At 34.3% G+C, this 24345-nt stretch overlaps 2 protein-coding genes across 17 annotated transcripts in view; both read right to left on the reverse strand.

Annotated features, from left to right (window-relative positions):
• The window catches only part of iffo2a (intermediate filament family orphan 2a), a 28778-nt gene extending 13573 nt beyond the window's left edge, over positions 1-15205 (reverse strand). For both annotated transcript variants that reach the window (XM_051097020.1, XM_051097019.1), the window contains exon 1: positions 14350-15205. In XM_051097020.1, the coding sequence (XP_050952977.1) occupies positions 14350-14903 (554 nt within the window). In that variant the 5' untranslated portion in view covers positions 14904-15205. The remainder of the gene's footprint in view (positions 1-14349) is intronic.
• Positions 15206-16958: 1753 nt separating this feature from the next.
• Positions 16959-24345, reverse strand: part of ubr4 (ubiquitin protein ligase E3 component n-recognin 4) — a 62875-nt gene continuing 55488 nt past the window's right edge. For all 15 annotated transcript variants that reach the window (XM_051095785.1, XM_051095783.1, XM_051095784.1 and 12 more), the window contains 9 exons: positions 24135-24234; positions 23803-24021; positions 23604-23717; positions 23366-23508; positions 21900-22220; positions 21599-21823; positions 18574-18664; positions 18292-18454; positions 16959-18190 (listed from right to left, as the gene is read on the reverse strand). In XM_051095785.1, the coding sequence (XP_050951742.1) occupies positions 18126-18190; positions 18292-18454; positions 18574-18664; positions 21599-21823; positions 21900-22220; positions 23366-23508; positions 23604-23717; positions 23803-24021; positions 24135-24234 (1441 nt within the window). In that variant the 3' untranslated portion in view covers positions 16959-18125. The remainder of the gene's footprint in view (positions 18191-18291; positions 18455-18573; positions 18665-21598; positions 21824-21899; positions 22221-23365; positions 23509-23603; positions 23718-23802; positions 24022-24134; positions 24235-24345) is intronic.

Here is a 24345-nt window from a genome sequence, read left to right on the forward strand (position 1 = left end):
GAAAATTCAGTTTTTGCTGATTAATGGTGATACATTACCATTCAAAAGTTTAGGGTAAGTATGATTAAAAAAGGGAATCAATAGCGTCACAGTTACATTGCCAAAAGAAATCACATTTACCTGACCAAACTGTGAGTTTGAAGTGTGTTCCAAAAGACTAAAAAGTCAAATAAGACTGCACTGCAAAACAATATTTTAATATTGAGTTGCACTTGCCTAACATGCATAAATAAAAATGGAAGAGAAGAAATAGTTGAATAAAGTTATTATTTTTGTTTTCTTTGCGCACAAAAAGTATTCTTGTATCTTCATAAAGTTACGATTGAACCAGTGATGTCACATGGACTTTTTTTATGATGTCCTTACTACCTTTCTGGGCCTTGAACGTGTCAGTTGTGTTGCTGTCTATGCAGGGTCAGAAAACTCTTGGATTTCATCAAAAATATCCTAATTTGTGTTCCGAAGATGAACAAAAGTCTTATGGGTTTGAAATGACAAAAAAGCGAGTAATTAATGACAGAATTTAATTTTTATTGGGTAAACTATAGCATTATCAGAGGTCAACAGTCTTTAATTCACAAACACAGTAGAATCCTGTGTGCTGGTTTTAAGTGAAAAACATGCAGTGCAAGCAATGTGTAAACTAGTTTTTAAAATGAATCATTCAGTTACCAGTCTGAATCAGAACAATGATTCATTCACCGAGGTGAATCAATCAACATCTGACTTGCATACTGAACAGCAGTTTATCAGTATTTTGTCTGTATCAAAATGAAGCAGGTTTTGTGTCAGCATCATTTCTGAATGATTCTCCATATGAGAAGGTCTCAGTAAAGACAAACATTTTTCTATGTATATTTTTTCAATTTCTATTCCGCTCAAACTATTAATATCTCTTGAATGAATATTAAAAAAAAAATTCTAAAAAGTAAAAATAAACAATACTATATAATATATTTCTCCTTATGATTTAATCATTCATCCATCAGAGGGTTAAATAACCACCTGTCTATGCAACATGCTTTGGGATTCCCCGTGTCTGATTCTGTAGTCAGTTACGCAGTGAGATTCCTCATTGTCTGGATTAAAGGATGACAGATTCTCTTGTTTTATAAGCTCCTTATCCTTTCATTTCTTGCATGCTCAAGGGATTACAGACTCCATTTGTTTTCCACTTGCATTGTCTGACAGTCTGACTGGGTCCAGACATGAAGACACCTGCCAAGAGGGGCAAGCGCTGACTCAACACGACAAGATCCAGAAAAGATCATCTGTTCGGTACAAAGAGTTGCACTTGTTATTTTAAGCTGACCTGTTGGCCAGGCATGAAAAGCATGTGGAGGCTGTGGATCTTCAAGAGGAGCAGAGAAAGTTCTCAGGGTACAAGAGTGAAAGTGCTACAGGTTGATAAGAGCTGAAAATCCAGATCCCTACAGGGTAAATACACAAGGGTGGAGACACATCATGGATCCGGCAGATCAGACAGTACAGGTACTCTCTGAATGTCAGTGGGATCTAGTGGAGCTGACTAGACAACAGCCCAAGGTCATGAGAATCAGACTCCTCTCATTTCCTTTGCTGCAGCACAGACTGCACACGAGAGCTTTCATTTCATTCAAAAGGCACTGGACACAATACAAACGGAAACTCTGTGCAAAATAAGGCAGTGTGGACAATGGCATAGGAAGAAACATAGCATACATAGCAAGCTTTTGAACACTCACCTGGTCAAAAATAGGCACAGGATTAAAACTTTTTAATGAACCGCTATTTAGGAAAAGAAAGATGAGACACACCACAATATGAAGAGCTGCATTCTTTGTTATTCACCATAAGCCATCTCTGTACACACTGCTGTGACTTCTCCCATTGTGTGAGATCAGGCCAGTCGATATTAATACACATTGTTCAGGTTATGGGAGAGTTCAAATGACTTCTGCCAATGTTTCAAAGAGTGAGTAGCATTGTGTACAGCTTCAAAAGTGTACAAGTGAATAGGGCAGAGAGTGATAACACGAGGTGGTTGTGAGAGGATTATCATAGCACCTGTGAAGACCTTAAAAGCATTATGTAGAGACACACCCATTGTCCCATTTGTCCACCACCTCTGAAATGCCTCAGTGCAAGGAGACAATATATTGTCTAGCTTAGACTTCATTCAAAATCATTTAAAAATCTCACACAAACCACAAACTTTTAAATATGGGCCATTCTACACAATTGGTTTAAAGTCAAAGTTGGAAACGTCTTGAAAAAAAGTTTTTCCACAAATTTTGTATGTATGCAAATTGTATAATATCCAAGGTACACATTTCTAGTAACTGTGCAGGTAATTCTCATATTGTATTTTCAGAAAGTTTTGGAATATTTGTCCTCTCCTCAAATTTGCCACTACTGAAACACAGTAATATATAATTTAATATGAGGGGTTATATTGGTCTATTAAGATTTTGCTTACGTCTTCTTTGTAAATATATATTTTTTTCTGTTTTATTAAAATGTTTTCAGAGATAAATCAATAACAATTACATTTTAACAACATTTCAAGTGTGATTAATGAGATTTGTTGTATTTTGAATCCAATTTTTCTTTGTAAAAGTCAAAAAGTTGATCATACTGATTTCAAACTTAAGGATTCATTAGTTTGAATATACATTGAACCACACACTAGCATAACATCTTAGTTGATAATTCAGTATACTATATTTTTGACAAAACATCCCATGTTTCAATAGTGACAGTATATTTTTGTAATGTTTTGGTAGCGACCACATCACATTACAGATACTAAAACATACTAAAATACTAAAAATTTGCATAAATGTACAAAAAATGTGTTTATTTCCCCCAAATAAAGGATCATTTGTTCTACTTCATCACTATCGAAACAATGATGACGTTTCGCTCGTGACTGTTACGGTAGTGACAATTTCATGGGATAACACCCAAAAAAACAAAGATGGTCACCAAATGTTTCAGTAGTGACAATTTTAGATACTTTTGAACCTAGCTTAAAGAAGCTAATCAGCACATGGTTAGCTAGCACAGTTCTAAACAGTGGTATACATATTAAAACTAAACGTTATGGAATAACTCCCCAAAAAAAAGTGTTTCATTATCGAAAAATAGTGTTCGGTACAGACAGAACTGTCATACTTTTGAACACATTTACCTCAAAATTATATGCATATCTACTCACCCTGTAGCTATGAAAGAAAGTGACACATAAATATTTCCTGATCATAAATGTAGGGGTGTAGTTAAAATCAATCTTAGCCAATGGACTAAAACACACACTGTTTCGGTAGTGACATGAAAATGCAGGACACATTTTTTACATAAAGTTTCGTAATTAACAAAGAAAATATAAAATAAATATGTTTTTTACTTAACTTAAAAAAAAAAAAATCAATAAGACATTTTAAAAAACAACAATGGAATAAAATTTCAATATCATTTTCATAATCTGAAATTGAGGGGTTAGGGTTAGGGACAGCCACCTCCTATATATATTATATATATTATATATATTAATATATACTATATATATTAAACTTACTGATATTTAAATTATATTATTCTGGGTTTTAATACATAATAAAAGGATTCAAAAGATAACATCTTAGATTTAAATACTTAAATGCTTTTTAAATGCGTTTTTGGTTGTGGGACAGCAGTTAGCACCAGTTCTGTATATATATATATATATATATATATATATTTTTATATATATATATATATATATATATATACATATATATGGGGGCTGAACAATATATACTCAAAAATGCATGCCATTTCTCAGTAGATGGGGGAGGGAAGTAACCTAGAAGACAGAGGATGACATGACCTATGACCCACTAATGCCTCCTTAACATATTTGGCAGACAGAGACGGTGGCAAAAGGTAGATAAGCCTATGCAGGCCATAATGTAGCTGGTATATGAAGTATGTAAGTGACCTCTTCTTAAAATCTGAACTATTCTCACATTTCACATCTCATTTTACAATTTTCATGTTGTTGAAAAATTAAATATGAAAATGACTGAAAATGAGAATTAGCAAACAGTGTTTGAAATAGCTTGTGTTATAAAAGCTTTTTTGGGTAGCTGACATGACTAAGATGTCTTTAACTCCCTTGCATAGTTTTCTCAGTGTGTGATTTTGTAATCCAATAAGCTCTCTGTTATTTCAAGAAAAAAAAATTGTAGAAAGTGGCTTAGTGCCGACTGGTGTTTCTTGTAATCATGAGGTTAGTGGTATGTAAGGCATGTAAATGATCACCTTTGCTTTCTATATATGTCTGTTCTTTGACCAGTGTTGTTGAGGAATGTGCCACATTCTGTTCACGCAAAGCCACATGCAGCAGCACATTAAGCTTGTTTCCTACACTTTAACTTGAAACACTGATCTCTAAACTCCACTTTGATTTCTCAGATTCACTATAAGCGTTCAAGTGGTTTATCAGCCATTTTAAAACAATGGAATTCACTGGAATTGCTACTGATCAATAAATCCATAAATGACTCAGAAAGTCAAAACGAGGTTGGGGGATGGTAAAAGTGAAATTACAATAATAGTGTAATTATACAATTTGCTAAAACAATGCTAAAAGAAATATACGTTACTTAAATATAATCTGGCTTCTCTGATTTTCATACAACATTCTTGCAAGGGCAATCAATGCAATGGGATAAAATCTTTCAGTACTGAGTTGTAAAGCTGTAGCTAAATCACTTAAATAAATTTCAAAATAAACCTGTGCTTTCATTTTTAAATAAAATAAATGCCAGGTCTGTTTTAGACCTCACAGTTCCTTAAATGAAGTTTAACTCAAACATTTTACAGAACAAAAGAATCCTATAACGTCTGTACATGCACAAATACTGCTGTGAATATGTAATATTTTTGGCTTAACACAAAATAAAAGCTGTCAGACTGCACACTCCATTTCATTTGCGTGATGGAACATTAGTCTGTTTCCTGTGCCAAAATCAGCTCTTGGCAATGTCCTTCTGTCCTTAAAAACGCTTTGAACTATAAGCTAAATTAATTCAGATGTGTTAAAAAAACAAACATTATTATCTCTGGGCTGATAAACAACAAGAAATTAATTAAAGTTAGTTATATATGGGACCCCGAACCACAAAACCAGCCATATGGGTAAATTTTTTGAAATTTGAAAGCTGAATAAATAAGCTTTCCATTGATGTATGGTTTAGGATAGGACAAAATTTGGTCGAGATACAACTATTTGAAAATCTGGAATCTGAGGATGCAAAAAAAAAAAAAAATATATATATATATATAAATATAAAGAAAATCACCTTTAAAGTTGTCCAAATGAAATTCTTAGCAATGCTTATTACTAATCAACAATTAAGTTGATATATTTACGGTAGGAATTTTACAAAATATCTTCATGGAACATGATCTTTACTTAATATCCTAATGATTTTTGGCATAAAAGAAAAATCGATCATTTTGACCCATACAACGTATTGTTGGCTATTGCCACACATATACCAATTTGACTTATGACTGATTTTGTGGTCCAGGGTCACATTTATCTAGAAAAAAAGGGGTATATAACATTTAATTAGTGATTCTTAGGGTGTGCAACCATCTAAATAACCTGCATAGCGACAACCCAAAATACTCAGGAGCATCATATTTGTGAGACTCATGTCCACATACTGCATACTGCACATTATTGCCTTGAAATGTCTAAAGATAGTTTAGCTAAAAAGTAAATCGTTTTTATTCAGTTACGAACACTTTAATTTAAAAAAAAGAGTGCTAAATGAAAATCCTCACAATATGTGCCAAGTTGACCTACATATTGATCCATCTCCAGACAGTCCCATGGGTCTTTAGTAGTGCACATCTGTGTCCACACCCGGACAGCAGAAGAAGAGCGAGCTGCATTTCAGATCGATACTCAGAGCTGCTCTCAAGAATCACACACATATGAACACACAGATCTAAACCCCTCCCTTCTCTGCCACAGAGAGTCTATATAGACATAAATGGTTATAATTTTAACTGTTATTCAATATTACATATAAATGTAATATATTTTAAAATGTACTAAATTTAAATTTACTTAATTTCAAATGTGTCATTACTTTTAAATCTTTCAATAGAAATAACATCAACATGGTGTTATGTTGTGGGGCAGTTGTCAGAAATACTGGTTTTCCCAGGATTCATTTTTTAATTTTTGTTGAAATTAGGTCCAGCTACTGTCAGTTTGACCCGCAATATAAAAATACCCAGAATTTGAACATAATACAAGCATTAAGGTATACCATTACTGCTCGTCAGAATATTCATTAGTACAATTTGACCATATCTCCAGGACAATAGAGGTAATTATAAAATTACATATCTCAAGTAGGTCAAAAGTACTTTGAAGTTCAGCTAATTTCAATTAATATTAAACCTATAATACATTTTCATTTCATTGCAATTAACATGCAATTATGTGCTCTAAACAACTATATTCAGCTCACACTTAAGTATATTCTTTTGAAGTGTATTATTACTGTAATAAGTACTCTGTTCACATGGGAACAGACAATATCCAAAGTAGATAGCACAGCCAGGGTTTTATTAAAGCATTTGCGTCACTGGGGCTTTTGAGGATCAGTTTTTGAATGCATAATGCCTTGGCTGGCTGCAAGGCTCTACTGCTCCATCCTTCTGTACACCAACTGGAAATTTACAAGTCTGCACAATAACACAGTCATTCAGAAATGCATCTATTTACCACATAACTGACAGCTCTGCACCAGCTGAATCTATCTGACGGAAATAAAATCTTTTGAAAGTCAATCATGTGCATCATCATGAAAAACTTGCTAGCTCAGGAGAAAAAGGCAGACTGACATATTTCAGGGAACTGGCAAGCCTGAATAATTTGTTAGCATTATTAGCTCATTGATTTTCACTGCTGTGGTAAAGACTGCATGGATTATCAGCGTTTTAATCTATGAATGTCATCATGATGTCACAGAACATGCTTCTCAGTCCTGAGTGACCACAACCTAAACAATGTCTATTCTATACATATGTGGAAACTAAAACAGCATTTGACTGCAGTGTAGTAAAGAAACACTCACAAGGTTGTTGAAAGGATAGTTCAGCAAAAAATGAAAAATCCTAGGTGTACTTTCTTCTTTCAGACAAATACAATCAAAGTTATATTAAAAATGTCCTGGATCATCCACGTTTTATAATAGCAGTGAATGGCTGCTGATTTTTTGAAGTCCGATAAAGGGCATCCATCCATCATAAAAAGTACTCCACATGGCTCCAGGGGGTTAATAAAGGCCTTCTGAAGGGAATTGATGCGTTTGTGTAAGCAAAATATAACCTGACAAAAACATACCCATGGAAAATTTTTGCAAGATGCAAAACATGTACCGCCATGTACGCTTCGTGACATATTTGATGTGAAGTGTCCACTAAATGGCGCATGTGTTTTTCACCGAAACAGATGAACGTACATATGGTACATTTTATGTGACGTTGGTTTTGTACGTGTCACCATAGTTCTGTCCATTGAGTGGCGCTATAACTCTAATGCTCCATGACGTTTTAAAATAACGCACCATCTGCACTACACCTAAACTATCTGATAATATGAACAAATGTGAATGTGATGTAAAAACGCAATCATAAGCATGCCGTTTTAGCTTGTTTTTTGATCTCTCATCTTTCAGCTCTTTCATCGTGAGTCATGTTTTTCACAGGATTCGTACCCAAGGATTCCGCATCCTATTTCGTGCTGGCTGAGCTACTGAGCAAGCTTGTTACATGCGGAAAGCAAAACATATGGAGCTGTAATCAAAACTGTGTATGAAAATGATTACAAGTGCTTGCCGTTTTACCACCTCTAGTGTTCATTTCTGCTGGAAACTGCAGTGATATGTACTTATTGGTATGTATTTCGTGTCTTGAGAAAAAGTTCCCACAGGTACGCTTTCATCACGAAATCAGGTAGGAAAAACATCCTTATTTAAAACTTTTAAAGTATAATCTCTAGCTTCCGCGAACTGTTGCACGTGATGACAAAAGAAAGTGGTGTTCTTGAACGAAGTAGGAGGTAGACATAGTGTAAGCTCCGGTGAGAATATGTAGGGCCCTATGAAATCCGTTTTATTTTTTCCCAAATTCCGTTTTTTTTTTTTTCAAATTCCGTTTTTTCCGTTTTAATTTTTCTGGATTGCATTTTTTTCTGTTTTAATTTTTCTCAACTCCTTTTTAATGGTAAATTAAATTTTATTAATTAAAGAACATGTATAATTAATTAAAATCATGAAACTTATACAATTTCACATCAATTTAATAAAGGTTTAATGAAAATGACATGTTTATGAAATGTTTTATTTTTTCTTACCATGTTTTATTGCTATCAAGTTCTGTGTTTTAGCATGTCTAATTATTTGAATGCATACTTAATTTGTTCAAATTTATTCTTAAAATAGGCTTATGAAAGTTTTTTTTACCCTTAGAAATTCTGTGTTGTGTATTTAAAATGTTCTGGTTGTCAAATGAAGGCATAAAACATTAATTTCATTTATCTTTTAATTAATCAAACTTTTTTTTTTGGCAAATAAATGGGGAATTTACTATTAAAATTAAAACATGGAAGAAATGTTGTGAGATTATACCTTAAAAAATAATGTTTGTTTAATTTTAGTAGTAGTAGTGGTAGTAGTAATAGTAGTAAAATATTTCTAGCACAATGTCTTTAAGTTAAACCGGACTTTTATTTTCACGGGTTGCATTTACATTTCTGTGTGTATATGATATGACGCTAGTTTTCCTAAAATGGAACGATCAAATGCTGAAATCATAGGGCCCTAAATATGCTAGCTCTGCTAGAATTATGTTTTGTTTACAGCAAAGGAAAACCAGTCTCCTATTGACTCCTACTGAAATCCTCCAGCGTTTTTCTCATTTTGTAATTCTAATTCATGACCGGTGTTTTTTTTTTCCCGTGTTTGTTTTCCATGTTCATCACCATGTTTGCCTACATCCTATGTCATCTGCTGGAACGCCAATCTCTCGTTTAGCTTCAGAAGGCCTTTATTAACCCCCCAGAGCCATGTGGAGCACTTTTTATGATGGATGGATGCACTTTATTGGACTTCAAAATCTCAACACCCATTCACCGCCATTATAAAGCCTGGAAGAGCCTGGACATTTTTTAATATAACTCCAATTGTATTCGTCTGAAAGAACTAATATACACCCATAATGGCTTGAGAACGAGTAAATCATGGTGCATTTTTCAAGTAAAAATCACTGAATCATATTTTTGAAGTCATTCAGTCCAAGTAGGTCTTGGCAGATCTTTTGCCAACTCAGTTGCAATTATTACGTAATATCATATAGTGTCAAATTACATAATAAAATCAATAAAATAACATAATTGTTAATAAATAATTAATTATCATATAAATATAAACATTTAAATAAATAATAATAAATAAGACATCTGAAATTCCCCATTTGAAAGTTACAAAAAAAAAAAAAAAAAAGGTTGAAGTAAAAGTAACAATGAAAGTGGTATTTTCTTTTATCATACCAGTTTCTTGGAAATGTAAAAATGTTCAGAATGTTCTAGTTCCCATGATTTTGGACTCCCAGCATGAGTGGGGGGCAGAACTGATTTCCTGCCCAGTGAGGCAGCACTACTGAATCATTCCCTGGAGGGATGACCTCACTTTGCTGCAAGCTTACCTCCTGTCCACACACCATTGATCCCCCACACAAAACATCACCTCACATGCAGCTCCTGCAAACATCCCTGACCAGAACTGGACAGACGTCTACGGCCATGGCTTTACAGCCCGACTCACACGGGTCAGCAGACAGCGTCTGCTGTGGTTATAAAACGTCATCTGCAGAATGCATGGCTTTTGTGCTAGGAAAGGTTTACAGCTTGAGCTTATTTCACAGAAATCTGGCATGCGCTGTTTAATAATAAAGCTAGAGCTTAGAAATTATAAACGGTCTCCTAGAACAACACTGAAATGATTTGTGGATATACAAATATGATTTAAAACTCAGTTTTCTCAATCAAATCTAACAATCGATCCAAACACATGCCAATGAAGATGTTATGCAAAACCAAAAGACTTCTAGTGTCCTCAGTTTATTTGGGGTAATTTCTAACGCAATACAAGAGTAAACACATTCATCTTCCACAGAAGTCCAGAACTTAATAAACCTGTATTTCAACCAAAGCCGTGGAATTCCCACAAAGGATTAATCAGATAAAGAATTTCAATGGAACGGGAGGATGGGCGAATAATTCGCACGACACTCCAAGGGGTGGGGCAGAATGACTCCATTCTCTAGATATGTTAAGCTCCCTAAAATATTCAGTCAGTCCCTATCGGGATGATTTATAGGTTTTGTGTGGTTTTGATATCCAGGAAAATAACGGGGCTGAATGTCTTTTTTCCCTGTCGACAATAATGGTTTTTGGCATGCTGTGCTCAAGGAACAAATCCCATTCCTAAAGACCTGAGAATCTCAAAACGCAAAAACAACCAGATGCAATTAAAATCAGCAAGTGCAAATACATTACCAAATTGCAGTTCCTTTTAATTTGGCTCCAAGTTACTTTGTACTTTAAAGAACACAAGCTACTCCAAAACATTTAGCCTGTAGCCAAACATATGCCTAATTTATAAACCGTTTTTTATTTGCTTAAATGATTTCCTAGGAAACAGTCTTTGCATATGAGCCTGATGCCACACTTTCCACCTGTCTCAGATCGCATTTAACATAACAGACCACCAACATCCATCCTAATTGACCGGCTGCTACTGTGACACTCTATCTGATGGCCAAAACAAACATGAGACGACAGGAGAGAAAAGTAGTTCATTTTGTGTTGGCCACTTAAGGAAAGTCAGGCAAACATATAAATATTTACTCAATCATTTATCTCAAAAATAGCCCATTCTCAACAGCATGGCTATTGTAAGCACTGAATAATCAAAGGATGCAGACACTCTTTATGAAGTGGGGTTTCCAGCTCGCTCGAGATCTGGAAATGAATCACTGTGTGGCTCATTTGTCCGCTACTTCTCACAGACAGTCTACATCTGTTCTGGCAGATGAGAAAACCCTCAATGGGCCTTCTATATCCAGACTATTAAATTATGATTACAACAGAGCCACTGACACAAATTAAGATAGCAACACAGCCAAAAGGAACAGTCTGAGAAACACAAAAGCATCTCAGGGTTATTGTGAGTCTGGGGTTTCTAGATGACCGGAAATGCCTTAAAGTTACAGTAACTCATTTGTGTTGAGCAATGCTGAATGAGCCCCCACACTGTCTGGTGCGGGGAATTTGGCACAAACGTTTTGTTCATCACTTTCCCAGCAGCAGAAACATAAATCAACCATCCTTTAGCAGCAAGAATAGAAAATGTCTCGTTTTAAATCAACAGGCATTGGTACATTCCTATTGCAGATGACTAAAACAAATGGCTGAATCAGCCAGTGAACCAAATGACAGAATATAATCAGGGGAAATACCTTATGCATGAACCAAACCTGCATAAAATGGGTGGAAGTGTATACTGGGTGGATCTGTAACAATTAGTCCCCAAAGAGAAAAAGAGCAAGTGTTTTAGGGCAGATACACCAGCTCCTGTTGAATGGAATGGGTTTGCACAGATTTGGAGGAGAGCTAAAGCTAATGGTTTCTGTCAGATAAAATGTCACCCCTGCTTTCTCAGGTTTCATATCCAAACTTGACACTTTGTAATAGGACACTGCAGAACACATAGGGGTTACTGATAGAGCCTTACTGTTAAGACACTGAAAAAAAAAGAAAAGAAACAAGCCCCAGGGACAGTCACAGAAAATAGAAAGGAAACACACACTCTTGTTTACTATGAACACACAGGGGGCAAAGATTTTGTTTTTAGAATGAGAAGGGCTATTTTGTTTAAAGTTGAAGGAAAAATGATGCATTAAGAGCCATGGGTGTAAAATTTTGAACAGAATGAAGATGTGTAATTTTTTTAATGCATTGCATTCAGTTTCCTTCTGAAGCACCCTTCTGTAATAGTTGCCTATGAGTCCCTCATTTGTCCTCAGTGTCAAAAGATGGATCTCAGAATCATACAGTGATTGTTGGAAAAGGGTTCAACTACACAAAAATGCTGAAAAACCAAAGAATTTGTGGGACCTGTAGGAATTTTCTGAAGAACAGCGGGCAGTTTAACTGTTCAGAACAAACAAAGGACTTGTGAAACAAAAAACGCAGCTGTGGATCATCCAGGTAACCACCTAGTATTAAGAATCAATGAAAACTTTTGAACGGGGTCATTTTTATAAATGGAACTATTAATTTCTCTTGTGGACTATATGTAAACACCTTTTATGTGAAATGTCTTACTCAAGTCAGTACTAAACAAAAAAATAACATGCATTTGTATGATCTCTTTATTTTGGTAAAATTAACATCTTGCAGGTTCTGCTAGATGTATGTAAACTTATGACCTCAACCCAGCTAACAAAAATATGTTCTAAGAACAACATGTTACTAACATAAACAAAAGGATATGAAATTGTTATTTCAATGTTTTCTAAATGTTCAAAATATTTTTAAAAATGTTTTATGTTTTGTCTTGGTTATGAGAATGTTAAAGCAAATAGTTTTACTTTACAATCAGGTGTCATTTGTTAACATTAGTTAATGTATTAACTAACATGAAAAAGCAATACATTTATTACAGTATTTATTAATCTTTGTTAATGATAATAAAATACAGTTTTTCTTTGTTTGTTCATGTTAGTTCACAGTGCATTAACTAATGTTAACAAACACAACTTGTGATTGTAATAATGCATTAGTAAATGCTGAAATTAACATTAACTAAGATTAATAATGCTGTAGAAGTACTGTTCATTCTTACTTCATGTTAACTAAAGTAGTTAACTAATGTTAACTAATAAAACCTTATTGTAAAGCGTTAGCAAGAAAACATTAAGGGAATGTTCCAATTTATCAGTTTGCAAATATTATATGAACGTTACTTTTGAAATGAGCAAGAAGCAACTTTTACATTATGGCTAATGAACGTTCAATTAAAATGTGAAAACATTATTACTGACCAGATAACCAGACCTTACATTCACCAAAGTTCTAAGAACATTCCCTGTTGGGAGTATGCAGATTAAAAAAAATGAGAATACTAACAAAAAATTATTGTAATAATAATAACATTCATTTTATGCTGTTTTGTGACTGTGATTTTGTCTTAGCTTATTATTATTATTATTTTACTTGGTCACATTTTTTTATTTTAAGGTCCAGTTCTCGCTATTATCAAACCATTAACTACAGCTGTTGCCTCAATAAACTCCTAATTTGTTGCTTATTAATAGTTAGTAGTTGTTAGTAGTTGATGGGTAGGATTCGGGATGTAGAATATGGTCATGCAGAACAGGTGCTTTATAAGTACTAATAACAGCCAATATGTTAATCATAGGCATCCTAGTAAGTAACTAGTTAATAGTGAGAATTGTTTACAATACTATTAGTGGCTGTTATATGTGCCCCTGGACCACAAAACCAGTCTTAAGTCGCTGGGGTATATTTGTAGCAATAGCCAAAAATACACTGTATGGGTCAAAATGATAGGTTTTTCTTTTATGCCAAAAATCATTAGGAAATTAAGTAAAGATCATGTTCCATTAAGATATTTTGTAAATTTCCTACTGTAAATATATCAAAACTTAATTTTTGATTAGTAATATACACTGCAAAGAAGTTAATTTGGATAACTTTAAAGGCAATTTTCCCAATATTTTGATTTTTTTTTGCAACCTCAGATTCCATATTCTGAAATAGTTGTATCTCGGCCAAATATTGTTCTATCCTAACAAACCATACATTGATGGAAAGCTTATTTTTTCAGCTTTCAGATGATGTATAAAGCTCAATTTCGGAAAATTGACACTTATGACTGGTTTTGTGGTCCAGGGTCACATATAAAAAGCTGAATAATTTAAGCAAAAGATTAAATAATAGCTATTATTCAATATTTTAGTCTGGTCAAATCATTTACGGCTCTATATCCAGTTACTATAAGACAGTTATTTTTCTTCAGTTATTTTCTAAAACCATTGTAAAGTAATATGGCATCTCCAATTAATGTAACAAGCTTTCATGTTGTTTCAGATAATGGATGACAGTAGATGACAGTGGTAACTAATATCAAGTTGCCAGAGCTTCATAGTAACAATATAATATTGTTTCTTGGTTAAGAAGAAAACTGACAGACAAACGCTTAAACAAACACTTACCTTGTCCTGTACTCGTCTCTCTCACGCTTGACTTTGGCCAAAACATTGTACAAGGCCCTGAGCTCAGGTGTGATGGTGTCAATCTGAACCCCGACACCTTCGGGATGAGTCCAGGACACTCCAGGCCCCTGATGAGTCTCAAACCGCCCTCCATATCGGGCCGTGTGTGAGAAACTCCAGATTTTACCGGGGAGTCCCGACTGACACAGTGCGTTTGAATAAGGCAGCTCGAGGTTCGTCTGGACCGCTTGCTCCCGGGAAAACAGCAGTCGGTAGCGGGACTGCTCCTGGGCGTGCTGCAGCTGGATCTCCAGTAACTTATTTCTGCGTTCTAGCTCGTGGACTTTGGAAAGGAAGCAGCGAAAGCGGAGGTTCAGTGTTTTTAACACATGAATGTTGGAGCCCAAATCGTTTCTCAACGCGCTGGTTGCCATAGCGCCGGACCCGCTCCCAGCCGCACACGCTTCATTCATACTGATGGGTGCCGCCGCCACGGATTCACCGAATAACAATGGGTTGAGAACCGGGTCCGGAAAACGACGAGGTAAATCCATGTTTATTCGTCAGCAGTGTTTCTACGCATCAAACTGCAGATGCTGTAAAGCAGCATACGTCACCTCCATGCTCTCGGACGCAAAGGTGCACTCCCTTTATCTAATGTCACACAAATAATAGGCCATAGTCGCGCTTCTAGCGTTCGGATAAAGCGCACTGTCCGGTACACATTTCATGAACTCACAGCTGCCCTCCTACCATCCGCTGGTGATGAAACGGGCTGGTTATTAGTCTCAACTTACCGTAGAGACTCAGGTTTCAGCCCAGTCCGAGAAGAGAACACCATCCGAAGGAAACGGGAGGAGATGAAGACATGTCCGCTCCGCCCTCCAGTAACAGTCGCATTGGCTACTGTGTCTGCAAGACACGCCCTTCTAATTAACATATTAAATGACGGGCGTAGGCATTAGCGCTGTAGACCGTATAAGGCTGTGCCTTTAAAGATATTTACATATTAAATATTTGTCTTTTAACTTTGTTTGTTTATGATCTTGATAAATACGACACGGGATCATTGTTATAGTACTTATTTGAACTTTGTAACTTAAAATCAATATTTTTGTGTTGTAATTTAAGCATTTTTTTAAATAAAAGAGTACAGAAAGCTTTTAAACAGACTAGAAATGCTACTATCACGCTTTGAGACTTTTTATTTTAAAACATTTATAACTGTAAATATTTCTAATTAATAGTTATCGGCGCATTTGTGCTGTTCTTTTCCCACCAAAATGATGTCACTTCCCAGAGGTAGGCTTTTGCCAGTTTAAGAGTTATTACTGAAAGACTAATATTGTCTAATGTTGTCATACTATGACTTAACCAGTTTAACCTAATTAAAATAATAGAAAACAAGTTTGAAAACCATGAAGAAAAACCTTTTTAAAATCTTTAAGTTGTCAGTTAGGTAGAACATGGCTCTAATGACTTGTCCAAAGGACTTCTGTCTTTTAAAAACTAGCCTTCCTTTGCCGTTTTATTATATAGTAGTTGCAGTGTTGTTATTGTTGACTACTTTTTTGTAACTAAAAGTTAGTTAAAATTACCAAAATAATAATAATAATAATAATAATAATAATAATAATAAATAAATAATAATAATAAAAAAATATTTAGTGTAGAAAATATTTTCAAAGGTTTGGGATCAGTAAGATTTTATGTTTTTAAAGAAGTTTCTTATGCTCATCTGCATTTATTTGATCCAAAAAAAACAAAAAAAAAACAAAAACAAACAACAACAAAAAAAAAACAGTAATATTATTTCAATGTAAAATAACTTTTCTAGTCTTCAGTGTCACATGATCCTTCAGAAATCATTCTAATATACACACACAATATATATACTATTTATTGTTGCGCTGCTTAATATTTTGTTGGGAACTGTAATACTTTTTTTTAGGATTCTTTAATATAAAGCTAAAAAGAACAGCATTTATTCAACATAGAAATCTTTTGTAACAATATAAATGGCTATTTAAAAGTTTGGGGTCAGTACATTTTTCTTTATTTTTTTTTAAATAAAATGAATACTTTTATTAACCAAGGATCTGTTAAATTGGTAAAAGTGACGGCAGTCTTATATTGTTAGAAAATATTTCTATTTTGAATAAATGCCTGAAACGTTCCAAAAAAATATTAAGCAGAACAACTGTTACCAACATTGATAATAAAAGTAATAATTCAGCATTTTAGAATGACTTCTGAAGGATCATGTGACACTGAAGACTGGAGTAATGGCTGATGAAAATTCAGCTTTGCATCACAGAAAGAAATAATATTTTAAAATGTATTAAAATAGAAAACCATTATTTTAAACTGTAATAACATTTCACAATATTTCAGTGTTTTTGATCAAGTATATGCAGCCTTGATGAGCATTAGAGAATCATTTAAAAAAAAAAATCGTACTGATTTTTTTTAACCTATCTATCTACCTATCAACAAACAACCTGCCTATGACATTCTAAAACTTAAATTGACATAAACTGAAAATATCAAAATATTAATAGTACATAAATACTAAATAACACTGCTTAGATGACACATTGAGTCAGATATGGTATTCTTACACCTTTATTAAGTTGAGCTAATTCAAAAAGCAGACATTCAGCAACAGTTGAACATTGTAGCAGCGGGAATAGGCGAATAAACACTAACTGGGTTTTTCTTGTTTTCTTTTTTAAAACAAACTTCACACCATGCATTCAGCTCAAGAACACCTTATCGCAGGTGTGTGTTTATATCGTAAGAATAAACTTAAAATCACTGAGACTCTTCTCTCAGTGGCACCTTGCTTACCAGAGACACAACTTGCTCTGGGGAAAATCTTTAATCTTCGGAATATTATTACGGTGTGAATTACGGTCACATGGAAGACAAAACGAAAAAGAAATTTAGTATCATGATTTTGATCAAAACACAAAAACCCAACCAGAAAAACAGTGGAAAAAGCCTCCCAAAATAAATATGCAGGCCCTTTTTATTCTTTATCTTTGTTTCATTGTTGATGCAGGTAAAACCCTTTACAAATCAGAAGGTATTTCCATTTCTTGGGAATAACACATTAAACAAGCTTTCATCTCACACTTCAACCATTTACACGTGGAAAACGATCATCACACATTTGCATTGCATCACAGAACTACTGTCAGGCCTTGCCTTTCTCACAAACTGCAAACAATTCATAGAACACCACTGCAAAAAAACAAAACAAAACAAAAAAAAATCCAGAAACATAGAACAAGACAACGAGAGATTAGTTCTTGAATGAATCTGTAACTCTTAGCCAATTTGAATCAAAAAAAAAAAAAAAAAAAATCAAAACGGGAAAAATAAAAGCCATTAAGGTTGTTTATGAAATAATTCCCAACCAGATTACCTGCAACACGTCGAATCGAAACGCCATGGTGTGTTTGTGTGTATTAGGTGTTACAAAACCATTGTAGAATAAATGCGCATTAACTCGTCAGGCTACACGTCACTTTCTTGTTTAGGAGAGAGTTATAACTGAATGAACCCACGCGGAGATCAGGAGCAGAGGTGAAGGTGAATGAGTGTGTATGCGAGCTGATAGAAGTTTTGGGAGCCTGAGCCCCGATTGAAAGGTGTCCTTATGGAGTTGCCAATAGCTGGGTCCGGGTAGCGGACAGACTCCGTGCGTAAGGAACACCTGCACTGGACAGAGCGGTCACGAGTCCATTAGTGAGGTGCATAAATGTGTGCCATCAGGGCACAGAGTTCAACAGGTCCTGCAGAAAGGCGTCAGGGTCTGGGATGTCCGACAGAAGACCTGGGAAATAGTCAGAACGAGAGATTAATATCACATAGCTCTACTCTGCCTGTTATGTAGTGTTCAGTACATGGCAGGAAAGTGTATTAAAAATATCTGACCTACGACATCCAGGAACTCTGAGAAGGATTCAGCAGGCATGAGCTCATCCTGGAAAGCCCTCAACACCCTTTCCGAAGCCTCATAGATGGGCATGTCATTGTGCCTTATGTACTCTGCGAGCGAGAAGGACCAGCCTCCCTCTGTGTTGCTGGTGGGCACTTTCTGTTGTGGGAATGGGCAGAATTTAAAATTAGATTTCATGGAAACGTGGGCTTATTAGAGAAATTATACATACAAGTGTGAGGAACTGCAAAAAAAAAAAAAAGAACACTTTCTCGTACCCTGAACATATCATAGACAAGATCCACCAGACCCCAGAAGAGAAGCGGTGAGCGGTAAACAGCGTACTCCTTTACTGCTTTGTCTGTGAGCCTGAAATGAAAAAAAAAAAAATCAAATATGCAATTAAATCACAGACAGATATTATTCAAATCAAATAAAAATGGCATAACATATAAAAAAAATTGGTATAACCATTCATATTGTATATGTGTATGTAAAAAATTTACTGCAATTAAACAATTAGGATTATTAATAAAAAACATTAAAATAACTACATGTAAAATTGTGTGTGTGTATCAGTGTTTATTGTAGGGATGGGCATTTTTCAGAAATATTGTATTCGAATATTCATTTATTTAAATGAGCTTTAATGAGAAAGACAACTTTTAATATGTTTTTGTCATGCTTTTTTAAAAAAAAAAACTTATAATTAGGCATTATACACAATGTTCTACGTTAAATTATATCTCAAGGTTTTAACTGGGTTGAAAAAGTGTGTAGACAAAAAAAAAAAAAAAAAAAAAAAAATAATAATAATATATATATATATATATATATATATATATATATATATACACATATATATATATATATATATATATATATATATATATATATATATATATATATATATATATATATATATATATATATATATATATATATACATATACACATATATATATATATATATATATATATATATATATATATATATATATATATATTATACATACACATACATACATACATATATATATATATATATATATATATACATATATATATATATATATATATATACACATACATACATATATATATATATACATACATACATACATACATACATATATATATATATATATACATACATACATACATACATACATACATACATACATACATACATACATACATACATACATACATACATATATATATATATATATATATATATATATATAAAAAAAAACTCTAGAACTGCTCTGTGAGTCACTTCATGAACATTTCACAGTTTTGTTTGAAAAAAACTATCGTTATAAAGGTCTTCACAACAACCTGTCAAAATAAAAGCTTGGTTTAACTTGAAGAAATTGTGACAAATATATTACTTAATGTAATTATAGTACTACTACTACTAAAATTAATTTTACAAAATATTTTTAAGGAATATTTATCAGAGAAATTATTTAGCAGAAAAATTTAAATATACAACAGCATTTCTGGAAAAAATACATTTATTTTATAAAAATAAATAATACAATATAATACATTTATTTAAATCAATTAATTAGAGATGTGTTTAATTACTAACCTTTATTGAAACCATTAAAATCCAGAAAATTAATAGAAACTAAATTTGATTTAAAAAGCCTGAAGGCTATAGGGGTATTAAAAATGTAATTTTGTTTTGGCGCGATAGCCTTGTGGGCAGTGCGCCGACATACAGCACCCACTGCACTACGGGCGTCTCGTGTTTGAATCACGATTGTCCCGCCTCCTATCTCTCTCATCTGTCCTATCATAATAAAGTCTAAAAATGCCAAAAAATTAAAATCTTTAAAAATGTAATTTTGTTTTAATAAATTGTTATTAAATGCTTTTTGATTTTTTTTTTTTTATATAACTTTTAAAAACTAGAAAGTCAAACAAAAAAAACAGAACTAGCAAAATTAAAATGGAAAAAACTGTATTTGGAAAAAAAATAAAATGGAATTTGGGAAAATATTTATCATATATATTTATCATTTTTATGTATATTTACCATAAAGCATATAATATAAATATTTAACTGATGGAAAATTTTAATAACATAAAGTCTGCAATTAAATTACTTATCATAGCAATTAATAAAATCATGAATAGACAATAAAGTGGTTAGATTTATAATGTATTATTCACAAATAGGGATTGACCGATTATTGGCGCCGATATTACGAATTTTTATGGTTGTCAGTATCGGTCATTTTCAAAACCAATTTGCTGCTAACATAATTTAAATGCATTTAAAGAGTTTTTGTAAGAACCCTTGTTATTCCTAAATTTGACAATTCTTTTTATTTTTACACCAGACATATATCGGTTTAAAATATCGGTTATTGGTCTATTTGATCTGTAATAATCTGTATTGGCATCGGCAGTGAAAAACACAAATTGGACGACCCCAACGCATAGACACACTATGCATGCATTAATGGTAATATAATTAATTATATTAATTATATGTGACCCTGGACCACAAAACCAGTCATAAGGGTACACTTTTTGAAATTGAGATTTATACATCATCTAAAAGCCGAATAAATAAGCTTGCCATTGATGTATTCATTGGTTTGTTAGCATAGGAAAATATTTGTCCGAAATACAACTATTTGAAAATCTGGAATCTGAGGGTGGAAAAAAGCCTAAATATTGAGAAAAATCACCCTTAAAGTTGTCCAAATGAAGTTCTTAGCAATGCAATCAAAAATTACATTTTGATATATTTACAGTAGGAAATTTACAAAATATCTTCATGGAACATGATCTTTACTTAACATCCTAATGATTTTGGCATGGCATAAAAGAAAAATCGATAATTTTGACTATAATGTGTTTTGTTGGCTATTGCTACTGGTTTTGTGGTCCAGGGTCACATATTGTATACAATTATACCATAATTATATATGACACTTCATAATGTATAATAATAGTAATACCAATAATAATAATAATAATAATATAATTATAGAAAAATCTACTGAAACACAAGTTACTCTCAAACTGAAACATTTTACAAACAATAATACTTTAGACTAAAACAATCTGACACACCCAGCACAAGCCATGTCTGATACAATCTTGCATCAATCTTCCAGGCATAATACAGGCTTCAAGCCAACATTGGCAGTTTGAGTAAGCACAAAACACTTGCCAAAACCAAAAATAGAAACCCTCAGCACGTAAAGTACAGCGCACGCTTGTACAAGCTCTTTAATGTTCAAGCTCAGACACATGCACAGTCATGCTTTGTTCCCTTACTTGTTAGCACCCCCTGGTGAGACCTTGCGGGCATGAGAAGTGACTAGCAGCCTACGCAGGAAGTCCACACGAGTAGCCCTCCAGCGCTCGGGTGGCAGGATGTGCATGGCCAAAATGGTAAAGTAGTGTGGCCCGTCCACCTCATACGAAGTCTCCACCCATTTTTCACACGGCTGCTCTAAGAAGCTCTGAAGATTCTTCTCCTCCCGTGACGTGGCCCTTGTCCTGAAGAAAAATTGAGAAACAATGTTTAGTATCTCAAAATGCACTGGAATTCAGATCTCATCTTTGATAAACGTACGTGTTAAGGACGTAGAGAACGGTATGAATGATGTAAGGGATGAGGTGGATGTTGCTCTCGCGGCCTCCTCCTCCAGTGTCCACGCTGAAAGACTGCTCCATAGCAAAGCGCAAGAACAGCAGCTTGGTATCGTGAATGTTGAGCTGGTACGTGGGTTCCCTTTGCCCTGTGCACTCTTGCAGATATGTGTTGTGCCTTGCCAGGCAAGTGGCGAAGGCAGATTCAGGTACGTGTGGCCCCCATACTGGTAGGAGCCCATTGCACTTTGTGTTGGCATTTTGTAGTGCGGCACTGTCCCATTCCTCACGCCCTCTAGCAAGCCTGATCCAGACCGACAGAGAGAATTATAAAACAAGTGAGATTATAAAACCTTCCTTAAAGCGATAGCTCACCCAAAATTAAATTCTGTCATCATTTACTCAGTCTCAGTTGACGGTAGCCATTGACTTCCATAGCATTTTATTTTATTTTTTTTTTCACATACCATGGAAGTCAATGGCTACCGTCAACTATGGAAGCACGCCATTGAATGCGAAAACTTTATTTCCCAAAATGCAAGTTTATATCTTATATGACTTTTTTTTCTCAGAATTGTGATATAAACTTCCAGTTGAGAGTTATAAAGTCAGAACTGCAAGACAAACTTGCAATTCTGAGAAATAAAGTGAGAACTGTGAGATATTAACTCACAATTGACTTTTTCTCAGAACTGCGATACAAACTTTTTCGCGCATTTGCGAGAAAGAAAATCAGGATTTTAAGTGTTTATCTTGCAATTCTGAGTTTCTCACAATTATAGAGTCAGAATTGCGAGTTTGTATCACAATTCTGAAAAAAAAAAAAAAAAAGAAAACTGCGAGTTTATATCAATTCTAGGAAAAGTAAGAATTGGGATTTTGTATCACAATTCTGAGAAAATCAGAATTGTGCGTTTGTAACAGGCAATTTTGAGAAAAAAAGTCAAAATTGCAAGTTTGTATCAATTCTGAGAAAAAAAGTCAGAATTGTGAGCTTTTTCTCAGAATTGTGAGTCTGTATCATGTAATTTTGAGGAAAAAAAAAAAGTCAAAATTGTGAGTTTGTATCACAATTCTAGAAATTAGAAATGATCAATTCTAGGAAAAAAGTAAGGATTGCAATTTTGTATCACAATTCAAAATCTGAATTGCGAGTTTATATCTCAATTCTGAGGAAAAAAAGTCACAACTGCAAGTGTATCATGCATTTCTGAGAAAGAGATCAAAACTATGAGATAAAAAGTCGCAATAACAATTTTAAACATTTTTATTCGCTAGCGGAAATGGGCTTCCATAACCAACTGTTTGGTACCAACGTTCTTTAAAATATCTTCTTTTGTGCTTAACAGAAGAACCTCATACAGGTTTGGAACAACTCAAGGGTGGGTAAATGGCAGAATTTTCATTTTGGATGAAATATCTCATTGTATTGACAGCTGTTTCACGCACCTGACAGCAGCAAGGTGACAGTCATAGTGGACTATGTTGAAGTGTGAGACAGTGCTGTAGCCCTGCTGCTTGCGGGGTTTGTTCTCAAACTCCTCCAGGGGCACACGCTTTGTAAATGTGTAGATGCCTAGAACTTTGGTAGGCTGTGTGGTACAAAGCATGATCAAGAATTAGGCAATGAAGAGGTGGAACATTAACATCTACAGCTCAATAAAATGTCATTGGTAGATAAACTGACCTGAAACTTGTAGCCCTCTCTACAAATACAGCAAGTCAACCCAGGTTCTTCTATGAGCTCCTCCATCTGTTTAAGCAGGGACGTCTTGGTCACCACCTGACCCTTCTCATTCGTCTAAAAGTAAAAAACAAAGGTGTTAATTCAATGTCAATTTTTTTCTGGTTTATGCATTAAGCTTCTATCTATATATGCAACTCACTGTCATTCCCAGTGTGCCGAGAGCTTTCTGCCTCATCGCCATGGCCATGCGTTTCTTCTCTGCTCGAGTCTCCCTTCGTGCAGCATCAATCTTCAGGTTAACCTCTGCATGTTCCCTTAGTGCCTCCAGAAGATTTTCTGCTAAAGTGCCGATACCCTCGTCACTGGACACCTGCTCCAGTTTGTGCAAATTGGTTATTGAATCTGTTCCGATTAGCATCTATGAGAAGAGGAGAAGAGATGGTTTAATTCATGTTAGAAGTCGTGTACAGGGATAATACATGAAAAAAAACAACAACAAAAAAACTTTCAAACTGGTGATAAAAGTGTTACCTGTGTAGGTGGGTGCTGGGTGGCCAGACCACGCAGCAGTCGAAGGATGAACGGAAGGGCTGGTCGAGCAAGGAACTTCTTCCAAACATCTGCATCCAGGCTGCAAAATAATATTTATAGTTCAGGTAATCACTTTATAACAGTAATGGTTTTGGAAAAGGCAGACATATTTTCTAATACATTAAAAAAATAGAGATAATAAATAAGTATA

This window comes from Labeo rohita, chromosome 23, assembly GCF_022985175.1.
Source record: "Labeo rohita strain BAU-BD-2019 chromosome 23, IGBB_LRoh.1.0, whole genome shotgun sequence".
Classification (NCBI taxonomy): Eukaryota; Metazoa; Chordata; class Actinopteri; order Cypriniformes; family Cyprinidae; genus Labeo; species Labeo rohita.